Source organism: Cryptotermes secundus, unplaced genomic scaffold (assembly GCF_002891405.2).
Source record: "Cryptotermes secundus unplaced genomic scaffold, Csec_1.0 scaffold100, whole genome shotgun sequence".
NCBI classification, from domain to species: Eukaryota; Metazoa; Arthropoda; class Insecta; order Blattodea; family Kalotermitidae; genus Cryptotermes; species Cryptotermes secundus.
In genome coordinates, this window is record NW_019730585.1 from 876,178 (window position 1) to 900,005 (window position 23,828).

At 41.1% G+C, this 23,828-nt stretch overlaps 1 protein-coding gene across 2 annotated transcripts in view; it reads left to right on the top strand.

The window, feature by feature from the left end:
- Window positions 1-23,828, top strand: part of LOC111866356 (limbic system-associated membrane protein) — a 434,138-nt gene that overhangs the window by 47,617 nt on the left and 362,693 nt on the right. For both annotated transcript variants that reach the window (XM_023855221.2, XM_023855222.2), the window contains exon 2: window positions 20,595-20,795. In XM_023855221.2, the coding sequence (XP_023710989.1) occupies window positions 20,603-20,795 (193 nt within the window). In that variant the 5' untranslated portion in view covers window positions 20,595-20,602. The remainder of the gene's footprint in view (window positions 1-20,594; window positions 20,796-23,828) is intronic.

Consider the following 23,828-nt stretch of genomic DNA (forward strand, 5'->3'; position numbering starts at 1 on the left):
AATATTTAATACAATTTATAACACAAGGCATAACATAAACAGACTACCTGTGCAACCCACTCCCAGTGTGTGTGAACACTGGCCAGTGTAGGGAGGTATAGCAGTTAAAGAGAAGGGTGATTATATAAGCTCTAAGTACTTGATGATGGCCACAATAGGCCGAAACATGTAGTACATGCAAATGTATGGTGTGTTTGTAGCGGGGTTGTGTCGACTGAACAGTAACAAACATTGTCATATACGTCTTATCACTGTTCACTGGATGAAATGTAGTCAGGCATCTTAAGGAACAAAGGAGAAAGAAAAAGCCAGTATGTATAAGGGGTGGGCCTTCTCGGCTCTTTAACTGCGACCTACAGTGGTCTATTTTCAGTAAGACGTGAACACGGAAGCTGAGGTGTCTACGCGATGAAGCCGTTACCAGACAACGACTGGTAATGTCACAACAGACTGAGGAGACGTAGTACGAGCTGTAGTGGACTGCAGAGTGTGTGAATTAGCGACAGCGCTGTAGTTACTTGTAGTTACTGTCTGCAAGCGTTCAATAAATCCAATTACCAATCCAGACCCCGTCTATAGTCAGATTAAAGATGTAGGTGCAGTCTCTTCCAATTTTAACGGATTTGTCCCTTTGGCCTATTCCGATTTGTAATTTGTTCTAAAGCAGTAAACCCTTTAGATTTTGGTAGTTTGCTTTGAACGAAATATCTGCCCCTCGCAAGGCCTGTACCTGGACAGGACAGCATTTATATTTACAGGATGGTAGTGTTAATTACCATATCGGCAGAAGCGCCGTCGACATCACGGTTAAGCTCTTCCTTGACTTCCTCGGTTGCAAGGATTAAAACTTTCCTTCCTCCTTGCCTGATGTCCTGAATATTTCTACTCTTTCGGTTGTGTTAACAGAGAAGTTTCTGCAGGGCGGTCAAGCCAGATATTTTCCAACTTGGGTTATAAATAAATTGAAATTGAAATTGAAAATGGAAGGAAACATACGAGGCATTGATAATAAAAATTTAAAGCATTAAAATCATCCTACTGTAGAGCAATTAGCAGAACTAGTTTTAAAAGGCTTAAACGTGAGTGCGGAAGCAACGCTTCTTGCTTCCCCCTGGAAAAGTGGCAGCCCCAACTAAACAGAATGGTGGCGCCCATGATATTCAGATCTGGTATTCAGGCATTCTTTTCACATGTTCTGCTCACATACACTGATGGTTCCTTTTGATCATTCTATTGATGATATCTGTTATGTCCATTTTTCGAAAATCTTCATTGTATTTGTCGCTAATGCAGTTTTTGCCGAAAATATGAAAACAGCATGGCAGCTGTTAGAAATACTTCTAATCTGGCAACAGAAACTGAATATACATTGAACTTCATTACTTTAGAACTTGGTTATAAACGTTATATACTGACATTATTTTCGTTCTAAAGATTAACCGATGTGGCCATGATACTAGATTTTGAGGTTAAATTCCCATAATATCGAAGTAGCCCTGAACAAGTTGGGTTTCGATCATTATTCTGTTTAATGAAGCAGTTTTCTAACCGTCTTGAAGCTGTCTGATACTCCCATAAAAAGGTAAATTTGTCCCTGTGCTTAACCAATAATAGCACAACACCATGAAGGCGTATGGGTGAGTGGATATGTAGATCCACATTTTCTTGACCTCGGCACTAACATGTGGTTAGTACTTACCTTCACGCTCCGGCTGCTTTACTCCCGGGGAAGGAGTCCCCGGTACCCATTGGATTGGAAGTTGGATGGATCCCATATTCGGTCTGGACGACGTGGCTTATTGGTCGATCCCGAAGACGGAGGAAAAGACATCACTACCGAACGTCTGTTGTTGAATTTCAACGGACTCCAGGGTGTTATATTCCAGAGGATAGAGCTCTTCATAACCGCTGTTGTTGAGAACCTCAAATCCTACTGGCCATAATAAGTTTTCGAGCTAAATAGGAGACAGAAGTTTCTCGAACAGATGAGTAACTCTCAGATGCCGGATGAAGCCCCTGCATCGTGGAGTTCATTAGTCCGTAAACAAACGAAAATTAAAATAAGTTACTATTCATAATGACACTTCTAAATTAGGCCCATTATACCCATTGAATTTAAATGCTGGGCTTCACAACTTAATGGGCTGTAGGTACCTGGCTCGTAGATGGAGGGAACTCACCTGTTGTGTCCGTTGCACTGCATTGTGAAGACAGTAACGTAAAGTTGCCACTGTGCTTAACTAATTAAGCGCTACGCCATGAAGGTGTATGGGGGAGTGGATGTATAGATCCACGTGTTAAAGAGAGTATCATCATAAATACTCGAGTGGAGAACTTGGCTCACCAAAATGTCCACCGCACAAGTTAGTGTAACTGCCTCTTATGATGGGGAACTAAACTCTACCCCGGGGCATGTTTACCCTGAACCCTATCTCTCCCAACGAAACTTCATCCTTGATTGAGCGGTCACTTGCCAGAAAATGTCTCTCCAGCCCTTAGACATTTCCTTTGGGCTTTCCTTACATTAACAGCTACAGCTAACTGAAGTTAGGAACTTCCCGTGGAAACACAGAATTGAAGTTTGCTAAGCTAACTTCTGCGGCTCTGTCCTTACTGAAGCACTTTCCTGTATGAGATGGACCCTTCTTACTCCGGAGCAATCGAAACATCAGATTTTATACGTATGTAGTTCGGTTAGCCGTCGCCACAACCAGTAATTTATAATCGATCAATATTTTACAATTAAATATTTATTTTCTGCTACATGCTTCGGTCTCATAGGACCAGCATCAGGCAGTGATACAAGAATACGTCTAGGGTCACTGAATTGCTAATATGGGTCCATATTTGATGCAACCTATCATACTTTATGATACAGAATTTGTGCCTCGAGTTAAATATAACTATGAAACAAACAAACGCCGTGGCCTGTAGTCCGCAAGCGAACTATACCGATTGAGCTACCGCCGATTGTCGGCGAATTAAGTGCCAACTTTTGTGGATAGAGGGTGTCGCGTGGTCAGCGCAACGGATCCCCACGGCCGTTAATTTCGGTTTTCTAGACCGGAGCCGCTATTTCCTTGGAATAGCTCCTCAGTTACCCCCACGAGGTTGAGTGAACCCGTTCCAGACCCACTACTTCTCAGGAAATCTTGTAGCGCCAGGAATCGGACCCAGGATCTCTGGATCTGTAATCAGGAACTCTGACCACTAAACCACAGAGACGGTCTAAATATAAGTATTGAAATCAGATATATAAATTATCAAGGATATATTAAATATATATTATACAAGTATATTGACTTTGTATTAAAAGTATTAAAAATGTTGAAAGATGTGAAGTACATACCTAGCATAACGCCCATACAAGAAAGCACACACAATATAATTAATGGCCACAAGTATCACACAACTTTATGTCGATGAACACGTGGACGTTAGCACTACATATAACAGCCCCTTTGAGTAGCTCCCATATACATGACACATCATACTCCTGAAGACCATGGCCGTTCACGTGTGGACGCGTAACAACATGGATCCACCAATTATATAATGGTGCAGCTTAACACTCTATTGGGCACTATAACTTGAAACGTGGCATGCATAATTTTTAAAAATATTTAATGATTATAAATACATATTTCGGTAATTTTAATACCTTTAATACAAAGTCAATATACTTGTGTAATATATTTTTATTTAATATAATCTTTGATATTTTATATGTTTATTTTCAATACTTATATTTAACTCGAGACACAAATTCTGTATCATTGAGTATGACACATTGCACCAAGCATGGATCCATATTAGTAGTTCAATGACACGAGACGTATAACACTGCCTGATGATGGACCTGTGAGACCGAAACATGTTGCAGGAAATAAATATTCAATTGTAAAATACTGATTGAATATAAATCATTTTGTTGTGACGACGGCTAACCTAATCCTATACGTTTGGGACACGCGACAGGATGCACGTCTCACATTGCAGATGTTTGAGAGGACTCGGTAAGCTATGTAGGTAGTTCTGCGTCTCTCTTCCGTCCTTTCTTTCCCTCCTTGTTTGTATCTCTTCCATTCCCTTCTTCTCCTATCGTACTTAACTAATTTTATATTCTTTCTTTTCGTTCTTCCGGTTTATTCCTTATTTCTCGTTTTTTAATTTAATTTGCTTTTCTTTGTTTAAAGGATGGACACCCGAAGTTTGCCCTAGATATAGACTAATAGACCCACAAGAAGTTTCCTTTCATGGATCTGTTTGAAATTTTTTCAAATTGATTTAATATAGTACATTCCAGGTTAACTCTATCGAAGGAATTTCAGACATTAATGTAATTCATATTAAACTAATAACACAGATTGTGTTACGCAGTTATAACACTGTTATTACAATTATTTGTCTTTGATAATTCAGATGTGACATACAGATAACATATGGCTTTTAATTTACATCTGATAGCGCCTCGAACATTTTTCTCGATAAACTTTCAGTTACCAGGCTGAGCATGAAGTTTCATACATTTTTGAACATGGAGCTTTACCTCCGTTTCATAATCGCCTGGCAATGATCTATATTCTTAACCATTTCAGTCCAAATTCTATCTTTATAATTTATAGCAGGATTTTCTTTTCATATTCTTCTCCTGCTTCTGCCAAGGTATTCCAAGCGGCTTTTCGCTTGGAATATTCAAACCAAAATTTCGTATTCTTGCATAAATACTGTACGAAATGTGGCTATTAAAAAGTGAGACTGGACGCGCAGCCCCCAAACTAATTCTTCTATCCAGAAATGTAGCCGCCTCATAGTTACATGTTCGTATATTCTCTCCATTCAGTTTTCACTGGTTTGCTCTAGCAACTTTAGGTGATGAACATACATAAGTCACTTTATTTTAGGTCGTAATATTCTCATACACACTCCGCCTGTGTCCTTCTCTGACAAATTTCGACATTTAGCACGTATAGCCCCGGATTAATTTATGTTGCCAAATTATTTAGTCTGTGGGGTACGCGGTAGGGTAGGTGGTTGAGGCAATATGCTTATAAGCCGGAAGGTCTGAGGTTCGAATCTCGATGAGTGGATTTTTTTATTTACATAATCCTTCAAGCCGCACTATGGCCCTGGGGTCGACTCAGCCTCTAACAGAAATGAGTACGAGGAGTCTTCCTGGAGGAGAGGAAAGGGCGGCCGGTGCGTAAGGCTGACAACCTTACCGCCAGCTATGAGCCGATTGTCTAAAGAAAATATTGGAGCCTCGACCTCGCACAGCCTTATGGGCCTTCACGGCCCGTTACAAGGATAGCCTTAATATTTTAGTCTGTAGATTTTCTCGATATTTCTGAATGATATGACAGAGTACTGTATTATTAAGTTTAATTTCAAAATTTACCTTCAGAAATTAATATCATATATGTTCCAGTAGTTGACTTCGTGAGCCCCATTTTACAGTTTACAGTTAAAACTGATATTGGAACTTTATGCAAATATTTGTCGGGCGCATTTAACGTCAATACAGAGTGCACATGCACTGAAGCCAAATTTTATACCTCCGTATAAATTAATTGTATTTATAATTCGTAAATTACAATTAAAATCGATAAATGTTCCAGATAAGAATATAATATGTACATATTATCAATAAAATTATTTTATCTGAGAATATCTGTCTTTCATATATTTTATGTAATTCGCCTTTATGAACGAAAATCTGTTGGTTCTGGAAACGTGTATTATTCTTCTGCATTTGTAAGGCTTGTTAACTCTTTAATTTGACAGATGTTTATACTGTATATTGCTTAGTTGTTGGTGGAAACAAATACTATGCCGCACTTGAAATTGCACGTGGGGGGTTTGCTTCTTTGTTATTACTCATAATTGAAGTTACTCGTAAGAAGTGTCGACTTAATATAGTAGGGTTGGACACTGCAGGATAAGTAACCGTCTTTGCCAACTGTTACGTTACCCATATTGAAAAGGTAGCGGGTTTGGAAGATGGTTATCGTGGCTTCTTAACCCCAAGCCACTCCTACATTAATAGCCTAATTTTTGTAATTTTGAAATCTACTAATTAATGGAGCCCGGAAGGAAAGTGCTAAAACCTATTAGTCGCGTGTTCGAGACACAGGATCATTTAAATATCATTTAGGCGGAATTAATAACTTGGCCGCGTGTAATAAAGTAAAGTAAAACTATCCGTGTAACAGGCCGTGGAGGCTCATAGGGTCTATGACGTCGAGGCTCCCACATTTTCGGTGAGTTTGTCAGCCTTACTCGCCGGCTGTCCTTTACTCTCAGGTAGATTCCTGATACTCGTTAGAGGCTTTGTCGATCCCAGTAACATAGCGCGTCTGGAAGGATTAGGTAAGTTAAAAAATCCATTGACTTCATCTGCAATCGAACCCGCAAGTTTCCAGCTTCTAACATAGTGCCTCAACCATTTACGCTTCCGCGTTCCCCGGCCGCGTCTATGGATTGCGATATTTCAACACGGCTTTCAAGTCAATGAGGTTGAGTTAGTAATTACGTGTAAAATCTCATACTGACATCACCAGCTAACTTTCCTTCACGTTGTGATGAATAACAAAAGAGACACACATAATAAGACAGTTGGATTAAAAACTTATGAAGGACCAATGCACCGGACGAAACAAAACAGCACACAGCAGTAGCCAACAAATGAACTCACACTGAGTGATACGCAGTTGGAAAGGCCTGATCGCTCATTGACTCTAGAAGTTAACAACGAAATGAAGACCAGTGCAGTGCTCAGTAAGATTAATTGCGCAACAGCACATGTAACTATTGCGTTTTTGTTATTTCAGCTTCATAATTCGATAGATTATTTAATATATTTGTTGACGAAATCATTAAACAGTGGCAAGACGTTTTAACCAAACACTTCCAAATTGGCAATACAGTTTTAAATACAATCCTACTTGCAGACGATCAGGCTATTTTCGTTCATTCAGAGGACGGACTTCAAATAGGAGGCAACAAACATGAAAAGAGCAAATGGCTTTAACATGGGCATTTCAGCCATGAAACGAATTATATGGCATTTCGATAGAAGAACCATACAAGATGTAAAATAGTGATAGACAACAAAACAGTAAAACAGTATCAATTTTTAATTATTTGGGTTTTATTCTGTCACACTGCTTGAATGAATGTATAAGGGGTGGGCCTTCTCGTCACTTGCACCGCGACCCACAGTGGTCTATTGTGCCTCCCCTTTTGATTATTCCCTCAGCAACCCTGCGCTTCGGATGAAGCGTAGGATTTTGTACGTGGGGACGTCGAAATAGTCACTTGATTCCATAAAGTATTGAACCAAGTGACGTAATCTTACATAAGCTAAGGCCTCACATTCGCACAGGGTATGTGTGGCTTTTTCATTTTCTTCTTGACACCTCTCACAACACACTGCCTGAAATAAGATATAAACATTGAACAAAGCAAATGTCGGAGAATGTGCAGAAGGATACGAAGTACATCGATACAAAGCAAGAAACTTAGAAAGTACAAATCTGAAATTTTATAAGGTAATGGTAGTCTCTCTGCTGACTTACGAAACTGAAAACTGGACAATAAGTCGATTAGACGAAAGGAAAATACACTCAGTTGAAATGAGTTTCCTGTGTCCAGTAGTTGGATACACTAGATCACAAACGGAGTACAGATACACGTTTAGAATTAAAAATGTAACAACACAGCGCGGCCAGAACAACAGGACGGCAATAAAGAGTCCTGTTCATCAAACAACGGAACCACGAGGCGGTAGATACTTAACTTCCTTTAAAGAGATGCGGTATAAGGACACGAACCAAATTGGTTCTAAATTTTAACAAAGTATTTTTAAACCAAACTTGTAAACAAATTAATTATAAAAATTTATAAATGTTTTAATATATTCATGCACATTGCTATAGTTGTTAAAGGATCACATTGTAATAGTTGTTTCCGCTTGTATTGATATATCCTTCTGAAGATGGGCTCTCAGACCGAAACATGTCAAGGATAAAAGATTAAAAATGAGAGAAAAACAGCTATCAGTCACACTGGACGCAGGTAATAATCTTTTATTTAAAAATATTCAGTTTAACTGAGGGAATACGTAGAAAAGCAAAAAGAATTCATTCATCAGTAATCTGTCATACGACAGGTCCACAGTCTCTTCCAAAACAGTTCCTCCACTTAATGCGATCTAGAGCTTTCCCCTTCATATGAGAATATTCTCTTCTGTCCCCAAGGTCATCCAGCATCTTCTTACGTCTTTTTCCTCGTCTTCTGCTCCCATACATGGTATCTCTGTTTTTGGAAAGGGAATATCCAGGAAAAATGATAATGTGGTAGTTCTTCCATTTGCTTTCCACATTGCAGTACAACAGCCGTTCAAACCACTCTGGTCACGCCTGTTGCTGTACGAACTTTAACCATCTCGAGCATCATTTGCTCTGTGCTTCAAGTCGCTGCTGATGACGCTGCTTCCGGCATCAGGTTTTGGTTTTTTGGCTTTTGGTGTCTCTCTTCGTCTGATGACTACACTTTGACCTGTCCAGCAAGGGAGGCCCTGTAAGATTTAAGGCTTTCACGGCGGTGACTATGAAGAAAGCAGTCTTCTGGGATTTGGCACCGTGTATATGTGGTGTTAACCGACGTTTCGGAGGAACGTATCGCCTCCATCTTCAGGGTAGAAGAAAAAATACGTTCCTCCGAAACGTCGGTTAACACCACATATGCACGGTGCCAAATCCAAGAAGACTGCTTTCTTCAAGGGAGGCCCTGTCAGTAGCTACGCTACCGCTGCTATACCTCTCAGGGTCCTTGGCATACTCAAACCCCCTCACCACGAGAAGGTGAAGACAGCAACGAGGGGGCAAAAAGAATATTAGTACGAACATAGTATTTTAAGAACGACAATAAATCATCAGCCAAAGATATTAATAAATTACACATCCAGAGGACACCCTACTATCGAGCGACCCGTAGACAGATTCTCTTGAAGCCGGAAACAGACCAATGGTTTGACGGAGGAAAGGAGAAGGAGAATTTTATACAGATTGTACAGTTTATGTTTAGACCGGTTCCCGCGGCTGAAACGGCACTCTTCTGGCGTGGATCCACCACTGTAGCCGATAATTTATGCCCCTCATTTCTGCTGTATTTAACTTATGTCATGTTACAGAACAAACTCGAAACTGCGAACTTTTGCCTCTAAGCGTGCTTCACATTGCGAGAATATGTTTCTAAACACAAGTCGAAGCTACTGTAAGGGAACAGCGGAAGTTTAATTCCCAGTATCTTCCAAAGATTGAGGATTTCTCATACAAACCTTAATTCTTACAAGGACTTAAGTCAGATAATTGCGGAGGCCACAATCCGTGACTATTGTTCCGTTTTCTGATGAATTCATATAATTCACCCATGGAGTTGTTCGCTGCCTGTCGTTGCATTGTATCATACATAGAACGCCGCCATGAATTTACTTCATCAGTCACTTGATGAAAGAATCAATCTCACATAATTTTTCGGAATTTCTTTCTTTCTTCTCAAAAGCCATCACTCACTGCACTCAGAGCCCCAAATTTTAAATCATGCCTTGATATTTCATGAACAGCGTAAGGATTCTCTGCGCTCCAGTGTATGTTATTTTGTCCGTTTACGTAACTATATAAAGTTAACCACGGGTTATTGGAATGAAACACAAAGAAAGACTGCTTTCGAAAGGGCCAGCAGCATATACAAAACACAGATCCTTCCTCTCATCAGAGAGGGCGCCCTCAAAAGCAAGACCGTAACTGTCGAACAGTAATAAACATCTGGTCATGAGTTCCAGATGAGGCTCGACACCAAGACTTACTGACTGACTGACCGTCAGTCGCAATGTGACTTTCACTTTGACTAGAATGAGTGAGCAGTGGTTCTTCTTCCGTCATTCTTCACAGTGGAAGAGAAGACGCTCGAGGTCCAGTGAGGAACGGAGCGAGCCTTAGGCTGCAATAGATTGTGACCTGTCATGATTGATTGTAATTGTAATAGAAGTGCCAATAACTCCAATCATCCAATCCAAAACCCGTTATTATTCTTCACGTAGCCCCGGACGCTGATGTTTTGCTGTCAGAAGTGGTCGGATTTGATCGAGTGGATCGATTATTGGAACTAAATTTATTTTACAGTGCCCTACTACAAAAATGGAAAACATGGAACTCCTTGAAACCATGAAAGAAATGATGGATGCGTACCAAGCAGAAATGCTGCCCAAGATGGAAGCCGCCTACGAGAAAATGACGGCAAGGTTGGAAGCCAAGATGGAGGACAGAAGCTCACTACGAGGGGATGAAGGGCGAGTTGGATGCCCTTCATGAAAGGACGTTTACTTCTAGACCAAATTCGCTCCTAGCATCAGTTAAAGCTTCTGTTTCCCTTTATTATGTCCATATTACCTCCCAGTAGATTCACATCAACTTAGACCAACAGCTGATGTGTCGCATTTAATTCCAGTCTCACCTGGTTTTCCTGGACCTTCCTAACGGCATATTCTAAAGTAAAGTTGAAAAGAAGTGGCGATAAAGCATTTCCTTCTTTTAGACCCGTTTGGATAGAAAATAATATTTACTTATGCGGACTTTACTGTAAGTTTCATTTAAACACATTATAATCAACCTAATTAGTTTCCTGGGCAACCCAAACTCTATCACAATATTGTAAAATATTTCCCTCCTATCTGAATCCTAGGCTTCATGAAGTATATGACTAGCTGATGTACTGTCTCATTGTACTCCCATTTTTTTCCCAATATCTGACGAATGCAAAAGATCTGATCAGTAATTGATCTGTTAATTCGAAACCCACACTGATGATTCCCAATAATTTCATATGTATATGAACTTAACTCTGAGAGAAGGAGTTTGGATACATTTTTGTATGGAGTTGATAGCAGTGATATCCCACAATAATTAATACAGTTTTGTCACCTTTCTTGTGAATTGGTTTTATAATAATAGACAGCTTTCACTGATCAGGAAATATTTCTTATTCCAAATAGAATTAAAGAGTTTATGTAACATAGATCTAATATGTCTCTTTGTGCTTCAATAAGATCTGTCGGCAGTTTTGCAATAGCAATTTTAAACTGAGAAGAACTACAGAGGATGGACAAAAATATGGAAACACCTCGTGAAATGCTTGCCTGAATTGAAGGGTTTATTTTAGCGATCTTTGTAGGTCACGCTGCCGTATCTGCCCAACACCACTACCTGTAAAACCTCCGCAATAAGTTGCAAGCTTCATTTGTTGTCGAGACAATGTTCTGTGCAATTTTAGTGCATCACGTCAGAGCTAACAGAATTCGAACGCGGGCAAATTGTTGGGGCCCATATGGTGGGTGCTTCCGTAACCAAGGTAGCCGAGGTTTTTGGTGTTTCGCGAAGCACAATATCCAAGATTATGACCGCATACAGGAGGACTGAAAAAACCGCATCCGGTAAACACCAGCGTGGACGGGAATGTGTGTTGAGTAATCGAGACAGACCAATATTGCGTAGGATTGTGACGAAAAATAAGAAGACTACAGCTGCAAAAGTGACTGCTGAACTGAATGTCACGCTCACAAACCCTGTCAGCACCAAAACAGTACGAAGGAAACTCCACAAGCAGGGTATTTCTGGACGAGCTGCAATACCAAAGCCACTCATCAGTGATCAAAATGCCACTAAGAGGAGAGTGTGGTGCCGAAGTCATAACACCTGGACTATGGAGCACTGGAAGACGGTCATTTGGTCGGATGAGTCCTTCACAATGTTTCCGACTTCTGGCCGAGTTTACGTCCGGAGAACGCCATCCCAAGCTTACGATCCAGATTATTTGCTGCCAAGAGTGAAATATGACGGGGGTTCGATCATGGTATGGACAGCCATATCGTGGTATTCTCTCGGACCCGTCATTACCCTGCAAGGTCACGTCACTGCCAACGACTGTGTGACCATTTTGGGCGACCAGGTCCATCCTATGGTGAAAACTTTTTTCCCTAATGGTGATGCCATTTACCAAGCCAACAATGCCTGTGTTCACATAGCTCACATCGTCCAGGACTGGTTTTCTGAGAACGAAGATGAAGTGTCACGTCTGCCATGGCCCCCACAATCGCCAAATAGCAATATTATTGAGCCTTTGTGGTCTGTTTTGGAGAGCAATCTGCGTGCGCGCTGTCCACCTCCATCATCGATAACAGAACTTACCATGTTTTTCAGGAAGAATGGTACAAGATTCCCATGCAAATCATACAGGACCTGTATTTATCCATTCCAAGGAGACTGCAAGCAGTTCTGCAAGCCAGAGGTTGTCCCAAAACATATTAGTCACCTTAATGTGTTTTTTATTGGGTGTTTCCATATTTTTGTCCATCCCCTGTAGTTTCAAGTACAGTCGCGTGAGTTCTATGTATTTCTATCTGCCTGACATCACTGACCCAGTGTACATTCGCTAATAGATTAGTTGTTCCACCTACTCAAAATGTGGGAATCTGCAAGTTACTTCTAGGTTGGTAACCCCCTTTAAAGTCATTTGTTCCTCTCTGCAGGTCTCTAATGTTCGTGTTCTTACTTTTCGTTGATATCTCATCAATTTGTCTTTCACATATTTCTTCTTTTTGTTCCTGAAATACCTGCTGGCTTAATGTCTTATTGTTCAGTTTATCCGCATTTATTTCGCTTCTGTCCTGTAACCGCTGCAATTTGGCCTGTTTCCTTTTATCTAATAATTTTGAGCATTCTTCGTCGAACCGTGGCTTTTTCTTGATCAGTTCAAAATAACCTAGACTTTCGCGTGAATATCATACACACCAGTATTAACTGAGAACACTACATGACGCTCAAGTATAAAATCCGTCCTTATCTTATTTCTTCTTGTAGGTCCAAAAGGCCGGTTCTCTATTCAATTCTATTCTCAAACACCCTCAACCTACATTTTTCCCTTAGGTTCAGAGATTAAATTTTACATCCATATTAAATGCCTGTTAAAAGTAGGTTTGTGGCGATCTTCCGGAAAGTGACGTCGTGTTATGTGGTATATAGGTACCAAAGTTTCGAAGGAACAAGCCTTGGTATATTTCTACCTCGTTACACGGCCTAATATCTCAGGGGACCGCAGTGTTAATTACTCGCCGCCAAACGAAGCTCAAATATGAGCTAGAATTAACATCAGTTATACTTGGAGATTTATATAGAAGACGTAAACACAAAATATCTATCTATGGCTCCACAGACCTTGTGGACTTCGGCCGATTTTTCAGTTTCTTAATCTATACCCAATCGGTAGGACTCCTTGGATGGGGGATCAGTCCGTCTCAATTCCGGTACCTACACACAAGATAACACAAACACAGAATAAACGCCACAGATATCCATGCCTCGAATGGGATTCGAATGACTGATCCCAGTATTTTACTAGATAGCGAATAAAATTCATGCCTTAAACCGCACGGCCACTTCGATCGGTAAACACATAATATGCCGAAGTGAATTGTAATAGGCATTTCTCGGATTTCTTATTGTGACATGACTCCTGACAGCCGGAATATGACCATTGCTATGCAACGCTTCGCTAGACTCATTCCTGTGGCAACGCGGATTAGAACGTTTCTGGCCAACGGTTTGGTAAATACGCATTCCCGTGGTAACGGATACGCAGTTTACAACAGATAGCAATGAACGAGTGGCTACCCGGCAACAAGATTCCCGTGACAACCGACAGGAAAACAGAGAAACTGTTGACCGTGGTGTCTTACATGCGGGCCGCCTAACGGTTTTAGAGGAAGAAGAGACGCAGAATTGGAGAGACAGAGAACAGTTTGAGAATCAGAAAACAGTGAGAAATTTGTTATCAAGATGGAATTCAATATGTGAGCTGTTATAATGAAGTGTAATTGTAATAGAGACGTCCAATAAATCCAATCATCAAATCTGGAATCCAGAATTATTAGTTACGTAACCACTGATACGTGACATTATTAATTCCACGAGTGTAATTTTCTTCGCTATATTGCTATCCAAATATTTTAACTTTACCACGTTCTCCAAGTCTTTATTGTCTATCTGTATATAATAATTTTGTCCTGCATGCCGTGTTTTAACAACACATTAAAATGCGGAGCAAATACGAAAGGGTTATTTGCGGGGTTAGACATTAAACTTTTTTTTTCTGGAAACAGCCTCTTTCAATGTTGGGGGCCGGAAGTACACATTAATAAGCTACAAATGCAAAATCACTGAAAGGAATATATTTCTTATAATATAAGTTACTTACGAATATTACGCAACATATTTGCTGTGTGATACATGTAAGTAATCCGCTGCTTTATAGAATTGGAAGGGCCGTGGTTGTATCCTGTAACATACAACTGAAGTCCATTTCACATTCTCAGAATATACATATTTATAAAGAATCTAATATTATCCTAGACGAACGTCTGCCATGAATGATATATCCTACCTTCTCTTCAAGAAATCCTGTGTCCATATAGCGCTGAGGGCAGTGCGCTGACTGCTAGACCATGAGAGCCACTTCTCGGCTCGCAGAGTGTTCCTGCCGTTGGTTCCATCAGAACCGTCCTCACCAGACAACTCTCGAATCATAATAATACAAGGAATCTAGAAAGGGATTCTTATATAGTGCTATGTTTACAAATTTCTCTTCATATGTGTATATGTATGTATTTACGGATGTATTCTCACACATATAAACGCATGTAGGTTTATCATTGAGTGTATGACTTGAGATTCTCATGGAGGTGGTTATGAAGAGTTTCACCATCTGGGACATACAGGAGATAGACAAAATAATGGAACTGAGTAACAGAATTTTTATTGGCTACGTCGAAAGAAATTCAATTGGTAACACTGTTTATTCTTCCGCCTGTTTACACTCTGTAGTGCTTGTGTAAGTACATTGGTGATTGTGTTGAGTGACAGCCTATGTGAAAGAATCGGAAAATAGGACATTTGTCCGGTTTTGAAAGAGAACATATCGTTAGTTCGCGTTTAGCTGGAGTATCTGTGACAGAAACTTATACTTTATTAGGCGTATCGCCAGTCGCAGTCTAAGTTTATGTCTGCATACACGAACCATGGGAACACAACACCAGTGAAGAGGAACAGAAGGCGGAAAATCAACACTGACAGAAAGAGATCTTTGTATATCGAGAAGAATCATTTAGAAAAATCACACAATCACTGCAGTACCTGTGATAGCAGAACTGAATATTCATCTTGAAGACCTTGTTTCCACAAAAACTGTCCGACATGAACTTCACAAATCCAACATCTACCGTAGGACTTCAATTGTTAAACCTCAGATTACCGCAAGTAATTCTCAGATGCCTAAACGATGATGTCATGACCATAATACCTGGACATCAAACAAGTGGAAACGCGCATGCTATGGTAAGATGAGTCGTCCTTCACGCTTTTCCCTACAACAGGAAGAGTTTACCTTTGGAGGACACCGAAAGAAGGATACAGTCCGGAATGCCTGGTTGCAGCAGTGAACAACGGGGAAGGTTCTGTGATGATTTGGGCAGCAGTATCGTGGTGCAGTACTCTGTTGGTCCCATTATTATCCTTCACGGCCGAATTACTGCAAGGGAATATGTGGACAGGTTGGGTAATCACGTGCAGCCCACTTTCCCGACGTTATTTCCGAACAGTCATGTAGTTCTGCAAAACAACCATGCCCCCATTCACACAGCTGAAACTGTTCAGTCATTATGTAAGTGTTGAGGTTTTCACGGGGATAACTACGAAGAAAGTCGTCTTCTGGGTTTTGGCGCCGTGTATTCTTCGTTTTGGCCGACGTTTCGGNGAATACACGGCGCCAAAACCCAGAAGACGACTTTCTTCATGTTCAGTCATTGTTTGAAGAGCATGAAGGTGAACTTTAACATCTTCACGGCCAACACAATCATCAGATTTGGTCATCATTGATGCACTCTGGTCAATTTGGAGACTGGAGTGAGGAACAGACTCCCACCTCCAATATTTCTAAAGGAACTTGAAGATATTCTTCAAGAATATCATAAAATTCCGCAAGAGACTGTCCAAAACTTGTACGAGTCCATTCGAAGAAGGACTGCGGCTGTATTGAAAGCAAAAGATGGTACAACACCATATTAATAATGAAATGTGTAGAGTATTTGTAGTATTTCCATTATTTTATTCAACCATTGTAACACAGTTTAGTACGTATAGTCCGTAGACATAGCCCGACACAATGTCCCAGAGAATGAAATTATTCATAACATAGGATGTACGGAGATTCGCTCCTACGGATTACAACGCACGACACATTGTCCACCATCGAGTGGTAGATGACCCTTGAAAAAATTTCGATAGACTCCAATTTTTCGGTGAAAACGCGATAAAAGTTTGCCATGTGGCAACATGGCACGGTGGATACAAAGTTGCGAATGTCAAGTCGAGGCAGCTGGAGCCCACGTCAAGTCGTACAGCTGAGTTTCCGTGCTTTTGTTCTTTGGTAGTCATCGGCTGTTCTTCTATTTTCTTTGCCGTTCTCTGATCAGTGTCCCGCATAGTGAGTGAATTTTGATGTTGTTTATGAAGATTTATCAATGTTCTTAAAAGGAAAGCTTGGTGGAGTTCGCAGGTGCGAATAGGCGTACTGTATTGCTGAACTTTAATCGCGTTTAATGTGAAAATTATGTCTGTCAAAATTTGTTATTAGAAATTTCCATCACAATATTCCTTAAGTTGTAGCCTGGAAGAGTTCGTAGGCGGGGATTGCTAATAACTTGCATATATGTGTGTAGGTGTGTATGTTTATATTTATGTATGCATTATTATGTGTAACAAATAATGTTTCTCCTGTACAAATTCCGACATCTCAATTACACTTTTTCCTTTCAAAATGCATTAGTACCTGAGGATAAAATCCGACTTGATCCTGCTTGTTGGCAAGCTGAGACAGGAATAGCAAGCAAAACTGGTTGCACATTCATTATAACTTTCGATATGATATTTCGCCATCCAAAACCACCCTCTTTTCACCCCTACCATCATGCCAAACTCTGCTTCTGCACCGTATAATGTCATGTACATTAGCTTCTGTATGACGATACCATCCAGAATGTCTCGTCACACCCCTCGTCCTGAGAGACCGACCGCTGACATTTCACCGGATGCTTCTGTCTGTCCATGTGTCAGTTAGGCTCCGGTCCGTATGCCCTCTGTATAGACAGATTGAAGTTCTTAGTTTATTGAGATGGCCGAGAGGAGTGGAAATAGCCGTTCTAATTACGTGCTCACAGCAGTTATTGTAAGATAACCTTTAAGAAGTTCATCTCTATCCGAAATTATTTATACATTATTTAATGATTTAATGATAATGGTTAGCGAATTCGTTTATTAGGAACACTTTTCTATCTATCTATCTATCTATCTGTCTGTCTGTCTGTCTGTATGTCTGTCTCTCTGTCTGTCTGTCTCTCTATCTATCTATCTATCTATCTGTCTATCTATCTGTCTATCTGTCTAAAGATTGAAGAGGGACGAATTGTACTCAACAAGCAGATCTAATACTACTGTATACATCAACGGCATGTAAAATTCAATAAACAATTAAATGTATGTTTTTTATGTTAATTGCCTACATTTACATGTTGTGCTGTATGAATTATTGTCATTGTTAACTATATATTGTTAAATAAATAAACAAAGAAATCTATCTATCTGTGGTTCTACAACCCTTTGGGCCTTGGCCGCTTTTCAGTTTCTTAGTATATACGCAGTCGGTAGGACTCCTTGGACGGCGATTAGTCCGTCGGAGGGCCGCTGACTGCACACAGAACACAATAGACACGTAATAAACGCAGACAGATATCCATGCCTTGAGTGGGATTCGAACTCATGACCCCAGCTTTCGAGCGGACGAAGACAGTTCATGCTCAGACCGCGCGGCCACTGCCATGGACACTTTTGTATCTACGCCCGTTATATACCGTGGAACTGCTGGTTAAATGTAAATGGTGAATTCTGAAGGAGGGTATCTCTTGGAAACTTTTATTCCGGCATTTCAGTGAATGAGTGAAGAGAACTAAGATAAACCTCGGTCAGGATATCCCGTATCCTTATCAAGATTGGATCCTTGCTAACGTAAAGCAGGGCTTCTAACCACTTTTTACGCCGGATGTTTGGTTGTGAGATAAAACTCGGGAAGGATGTTGCAAAAACGGCAGTGATTTTTTTAATTATTGATATTATTCCAGAATTTTCGCATTCATCCAGGGACTGATATGTTGTCGGTCGAGCGAACTCATCATGAATCATGAGTACGAGGTTTCGTAGGAGGCCATAGTATTATATTTGAGTACACTGACGCAACATTTCGCTGGCTTAAATAAAGAAAATATTGGAAGCTTTAATTTGTCCAATTCTCCAGCCGACATATGAACGATAGAATTTCGTAGTACAAGTTAGGAGTACATGCAGTCCGGACCGTAGATTCCAAATCTCCAGTTCATGTTTTAGCATTTGTTCTGGATCATTGAAAAATTGTAGAATGAAAAATCGAAGCCTGTTATACGTTTCGTGCAGTCGTGAACAACTTCTACGAGTTTAGAAGAGAGGCGCAGATCTCTGCGCCTAGCTTGTTAACTTATCCTCATACTGAACGTAGTGAATGTCCCAATTAAGAGAAGATTCATCATTTAAAATTCGCGTTGAGTGATGCATGTTTCGAGGGATAACATGTAAGTAGTTACGTTCAGCTCTGTATCCAGTAAACCAATATTTCTGATAAAAATGAGGTACTGTGTGCTGGAACATAACAGCACCAACTAGATAAACCTATGGAGTTATATTGTCATCCTTCTCTCGCAAATTTTATCCTCATTTGGTCGCATTGTTCAGAAGCAGGCTTCGGTGTGTGAACACAGTGAATCCCTCACATGCATCAAAGCAGAGCGTTTCTTAACGAGCTGAACAACTCTCTTCTCGAGTGAACTTGTTTAAGAGCTAATGAGGTATATGTCGGCACGCAGGCCAGTTGCTTGCTTGTCTCGATAATGGAGAGACCGTGCTGAATGTTTTGAAGTTTGAAGGTGACCGAAATGTGAGGCTAACTTCTGTCCAGGACCGAATTAAAAGATGTATGACGTGGAGGACTGACGTCTCTTAACTGCAACCCGCACCACAATCGCATTTCCTCCTATACGTCATTTCCTTTCTCCCCTGACTTTCAGCCTCGATGGTGAGGACATGTAGGGGAAGAGAGAGATATAAAATAAATATGGCTACTCTGTGAATAACATTGTTTACTTGCTCCCACATATGACTTTAAGTTTCACATATTTTATAATCAGATGCGATCAGCGGTAACGGATTTAGTCTAATTTGTATTCTCGGGATGCATAGCTATGTTCATCCCTCAGAATTGGTACAGAGTTTAGCGGGACATCAGTCCTTCTCATTGGTTACATCTTTGAAATTCCGAGATAGTACCGCATGTTAAATCGTTTCCAATGCATTATAATTATTCTGTTGTCTGACACTGTTACTTCTTTGTCTTCTTAAAATTGTGTTAAAGTTCAGTCGTTACTTTATCGTCACGTGTATGTGTGACTGTAGAAGGGGTTTTGGTTTGGATATTGGATTTATTGACCAGTTACAGGTCGTAACTACGAATAACTATAACACTATCGCTACTTCCAGACTTTATAAAATCACGCTGAGTCTTTTCCAGCCCGCACTCTCTTCAGTAGTAGTTGCCTGGTAACGGCTTCTAACAATGTCGATTCCTCTGCTTCCTGGGTCAGGTCCTCTGTGAACGGCGGCACCTTTCCAACTGCCTGTTTTTGCTTCAGTTGTCTCCTGATAACTATTATGCACGGCCCAATTGGAAAACACCATTTCCAACAGCACGTTTGTTGCTGCATACGTATCCCTTGTCGCGGAACGTATTTACCCAGCCCTTGCCTAGAAGAGGCTCTATACGCTTCTATATACCGGTTCCTTTAACATACTGAAACTCTGAAGTCAGCCCACAGAGTGCATTCCTGTTTTTCTTATGGTTCTGACAATTAACAGCTTTTTGTCCCTAAGAGCGGTTGGTGTTTCTAGCGAAGATGTGAGATGTTTCCTGTGCGGTACGAACTGAATTTTTATGTATTACTTAGAAGGAATTCAGACTGTAAGGGTTAAAAACGCATTCGTAGCAGAGAAGTTTATATATCGTGCAATGGGAGACTAATCTATTGCGAATGATGGATTACGAGGACTGAAGAAAGAAATAATCCTAGAGGATTTTAAGGTACTATAAAATTTATACCGAGTGACCGAGGAATCTGCAAGAAATCTCAGTTGAGACAGCGGGTATGTGTGTTAATATTCTCCCAACTACGAAACAGGAGCTTCGACCGCAATATAGTATACCTATGTAGCTAATAGACAGTCGGTAGATAAATAAAAAAGACAAGCACGTATATACTGTATTGAACTTCGTCTCCACCACGTCACTTTTGCCATGTTTTTGAAATCAAGTGTTTGTAAGAAAACTGTAATGCACGGTCTCTGGTGCAGGTCAGTACATGCTGGTCTGGAAGAAGGGCATCGCCGTGCTGGCTGCTGGACCCACCAAGGTGACGCCTGACAACAGAATTCGCTTGGTGGACGGCTACAATCTGGAGATCAGCAATGTGCAGACACAGGACGCCGGAGACTACGCCTGTCAAATTGCAACTTTGCAACCCATAGAGATCATCCACACGGTCGAAATTCTCGGTATGTACCGCCCTCTTACTTCTCAAGTAAGGCCTGCAATTGTGCAACCTATACTTATCCATGTAAGTTTTGAGGTTTTCACGGCGATGACTATGAAGAAAGTCGTCTTCTGGGTTTAGGCGCCGTGTATTCTTCGTTTTGGCCGACGTTTCGGCAGCTACCGCTCTCTGCATTCCAAGCCATTCAAGTGCTCTGAAGATGGAGGCGATACGTTACTCCGAAACGTCGGCCAAAACGAAGAATACACGGCGCATAAACCCAGAAGACGACTTTCTTTATACTTATCCATGTTCGCCCGTTCAGTTCACCCTTTTGCTCCATCTGTCTTCTTTGCCAGTTTATTTTTATTTCTGCTAACGACAAGCAGGGGACGAACTTCTCTAAATCGTCGGGCTGTATCCGAACTGCACAGTGTTACAATCAAGAAGACCGCGTTTTCAGCAGTCGCCGCCTTTTTTACAGTGGCTCTTCCAGCTCATTCAGGCCTCTTATTCAGTTCCTTTATCATTTTTCACAGGCGGTAGGACTCCTTGGACGAGTGATCGGCCCCGTGCAAGGCCGCTACCTAACACAGAACAACATGAACACAGAATATACGCATACAAATACCAATCATTCATGCCCTAAGTGGGACTGGAACCCACGATCCAAGCGTCAGAGCGAGCGTAGAGAGTTCATGCCTCAGACCGCGCATCTACTGTGACCAGCTTACTTTCGCTTACAGTGTATTAAATAGAGGTGGATTTACTTCATAATAGAAATATTCAGTTTTAACGACATACCTCTTTCGGAGGAAGGAGGCGGTTGAATGACGTATAAAACAATCATTCGATTGGCTTAATTTGTGTGTCTGTTGTGAGTATAAACCATTAACTGCCGCCTGATTAAATACTGCCCTCTGTCACAACATGTGTTCAGAAGATAGAAAAAATATGATTATAAATTGTCGACTTATCTGCTTGTTGGGCCTATAATTTATCATCCCCATGGTAATGCGTTATTAAGCGTTCATTAGTACTGCCGGGTAAGTGTGGTAGTGAACTGTGTTTTGCCATGGCTATAGCGCCGGCCTGCACGCCGCGTGATCGCGCACAGTTTGGTCGCTACAATGTAATCTCAGCCACCACAACCGGATCTTGATTTATAACTTCTTCCGCTTTTTCTCCGCCCCTTCACCGCCCAAACGCGCCACGTCACTGGCTTACTCACACCAGACACTTCAACCCTCGTCCCAGTTCTCAGCGCAAGGCACACGTCCACAGTTGGCCTGCAGCGTATGCCACACGTGCAAATTTTAGTCCACACAAGTCCTTGCCTTGTTCTTTCCTACTTCTTTCTGTCTTCCTTATTCTTTTCGTTGCTTCTTCATTCCTTGCTTCTTCCTTTGTTAATTTTTATTTCACAATTTCCAATATTTATTTTTCCCCCTCTTAACTCATTTAGGAGCCGGGATAGCGCAGTTGGTATAGCAACTGGCTACGGGTTTGACGACCGAGGAGTAGGAGTTCGAGTCTCAGTAGGGTCAAGAATTTTTTCATCTCCATGACGTGCAGACCGGCTCTGGGGTCCACCAAACCTCCTATCCAAGAGGTACCGAGAGTAAAGCGGCCGGAGCGTGAAGCTGACCACTCACCTCAAACTAGTGCCGAGGTGAAGAAAATGTGGATCTATACATCCACTCCACCATTTTTAATGCTAGTGGGGTGGGACTAAGTACCTTTTACTGCGGCCACTTCTGGCCTGTTGTACCAGTCCCAGATGATAGATGAGGGTGATTGTGGAGCAATTAGTGGAATGAAGATTGGCAGAGGAAACCGAAGTACTCGGAGAAAACCTGCCCCAGCGCCAGTTTGTCCACCACAAATCCCACTTAACCAGACCCGGGATCGAACCCCGCCGCCGCGGTGGGAGACCAGCTACTAACTGCTTGAGTTATGGCGCGGCCCCTCCACTCCCCTATACGCCTTCATGGCGTAGTGCTTAAATAGTTAAACACAGGGACAACTTTACTTTACCTTAATTCATTCTTCACTTTTCCCATCCTATATTTCTCTCTGCGTTACTAATACTGCTTTCCTTCTCTTTTCTTCGTGTTCAGTTTCTTCCTTTTATATCCCAAATTGCCGCCTTTTTAACTATTGGGATTGTACAGTAATAGCACCTGCATTTCATCGCCGTAGAAACTCCATTCCAAGCGTCGTCGTTTCAAAAGATGCAAATATTAATTAGACAGCAAATTTCATTTTACTCCGAACTGCCCGCTACTAAATCTTATCCTAAGCAAGATGAAACCAGTTCACATCCTCACACCCAAATTATTTAAGATTAATTTAGTAAAATTGTGTAATCTGTGCCTAGATCTTCCAAATAGTTTCTTTCAGTCTGGATTTCCGGCCAAAATTATGCATATATATTTCTCATCTCTGCCATGCGTGATGCGTTTCCCGGCTGACAAGGCTCACAATATTTGTTATGGATGCAAGAAATTAAGTGCTTCAATACGCAATTTTTTATCCCAGTCTCAAATAAGATCCTCCTTCGTAGGCTCAGATATTTCCCTCAACATCCTTCCAGAGTTTGAAAAGTGAAGTTTTGAGAGTGACTGCCCTTGACCTGTTTGACCTTTTGTATTTAAGCAATGAACACATATTAGTCGGCCCAGGTACCCTAACACATTGAAGTCGTCGCACAATGGCGTGGGTGCTAGTGAAATATGAACTTATGTCATGCAATTGAGCACCACGAAAGGGAAGTAGTAAATAAAAGGTACGAAGGACTGTTAAATGAGGGGGGGAGGGGACAAGCCATAAATACTTCAACCTCTCGCAAACATTGATTGCAATAATTGAATGCTTTACCGGGTGTGTTGCTGGATTACAGCAAACAAATAGACTCTTACAGTAAATTATAGCTTGTTCATAAGTCATGCAGTCGATTGATTACAGGCTGTTTATATTCGTTATGACTTCGTGAGAGTACTGGAAACTGATTCCAGCGTAAACAGTACGTATAAGAGATCAAACATTCACAGGA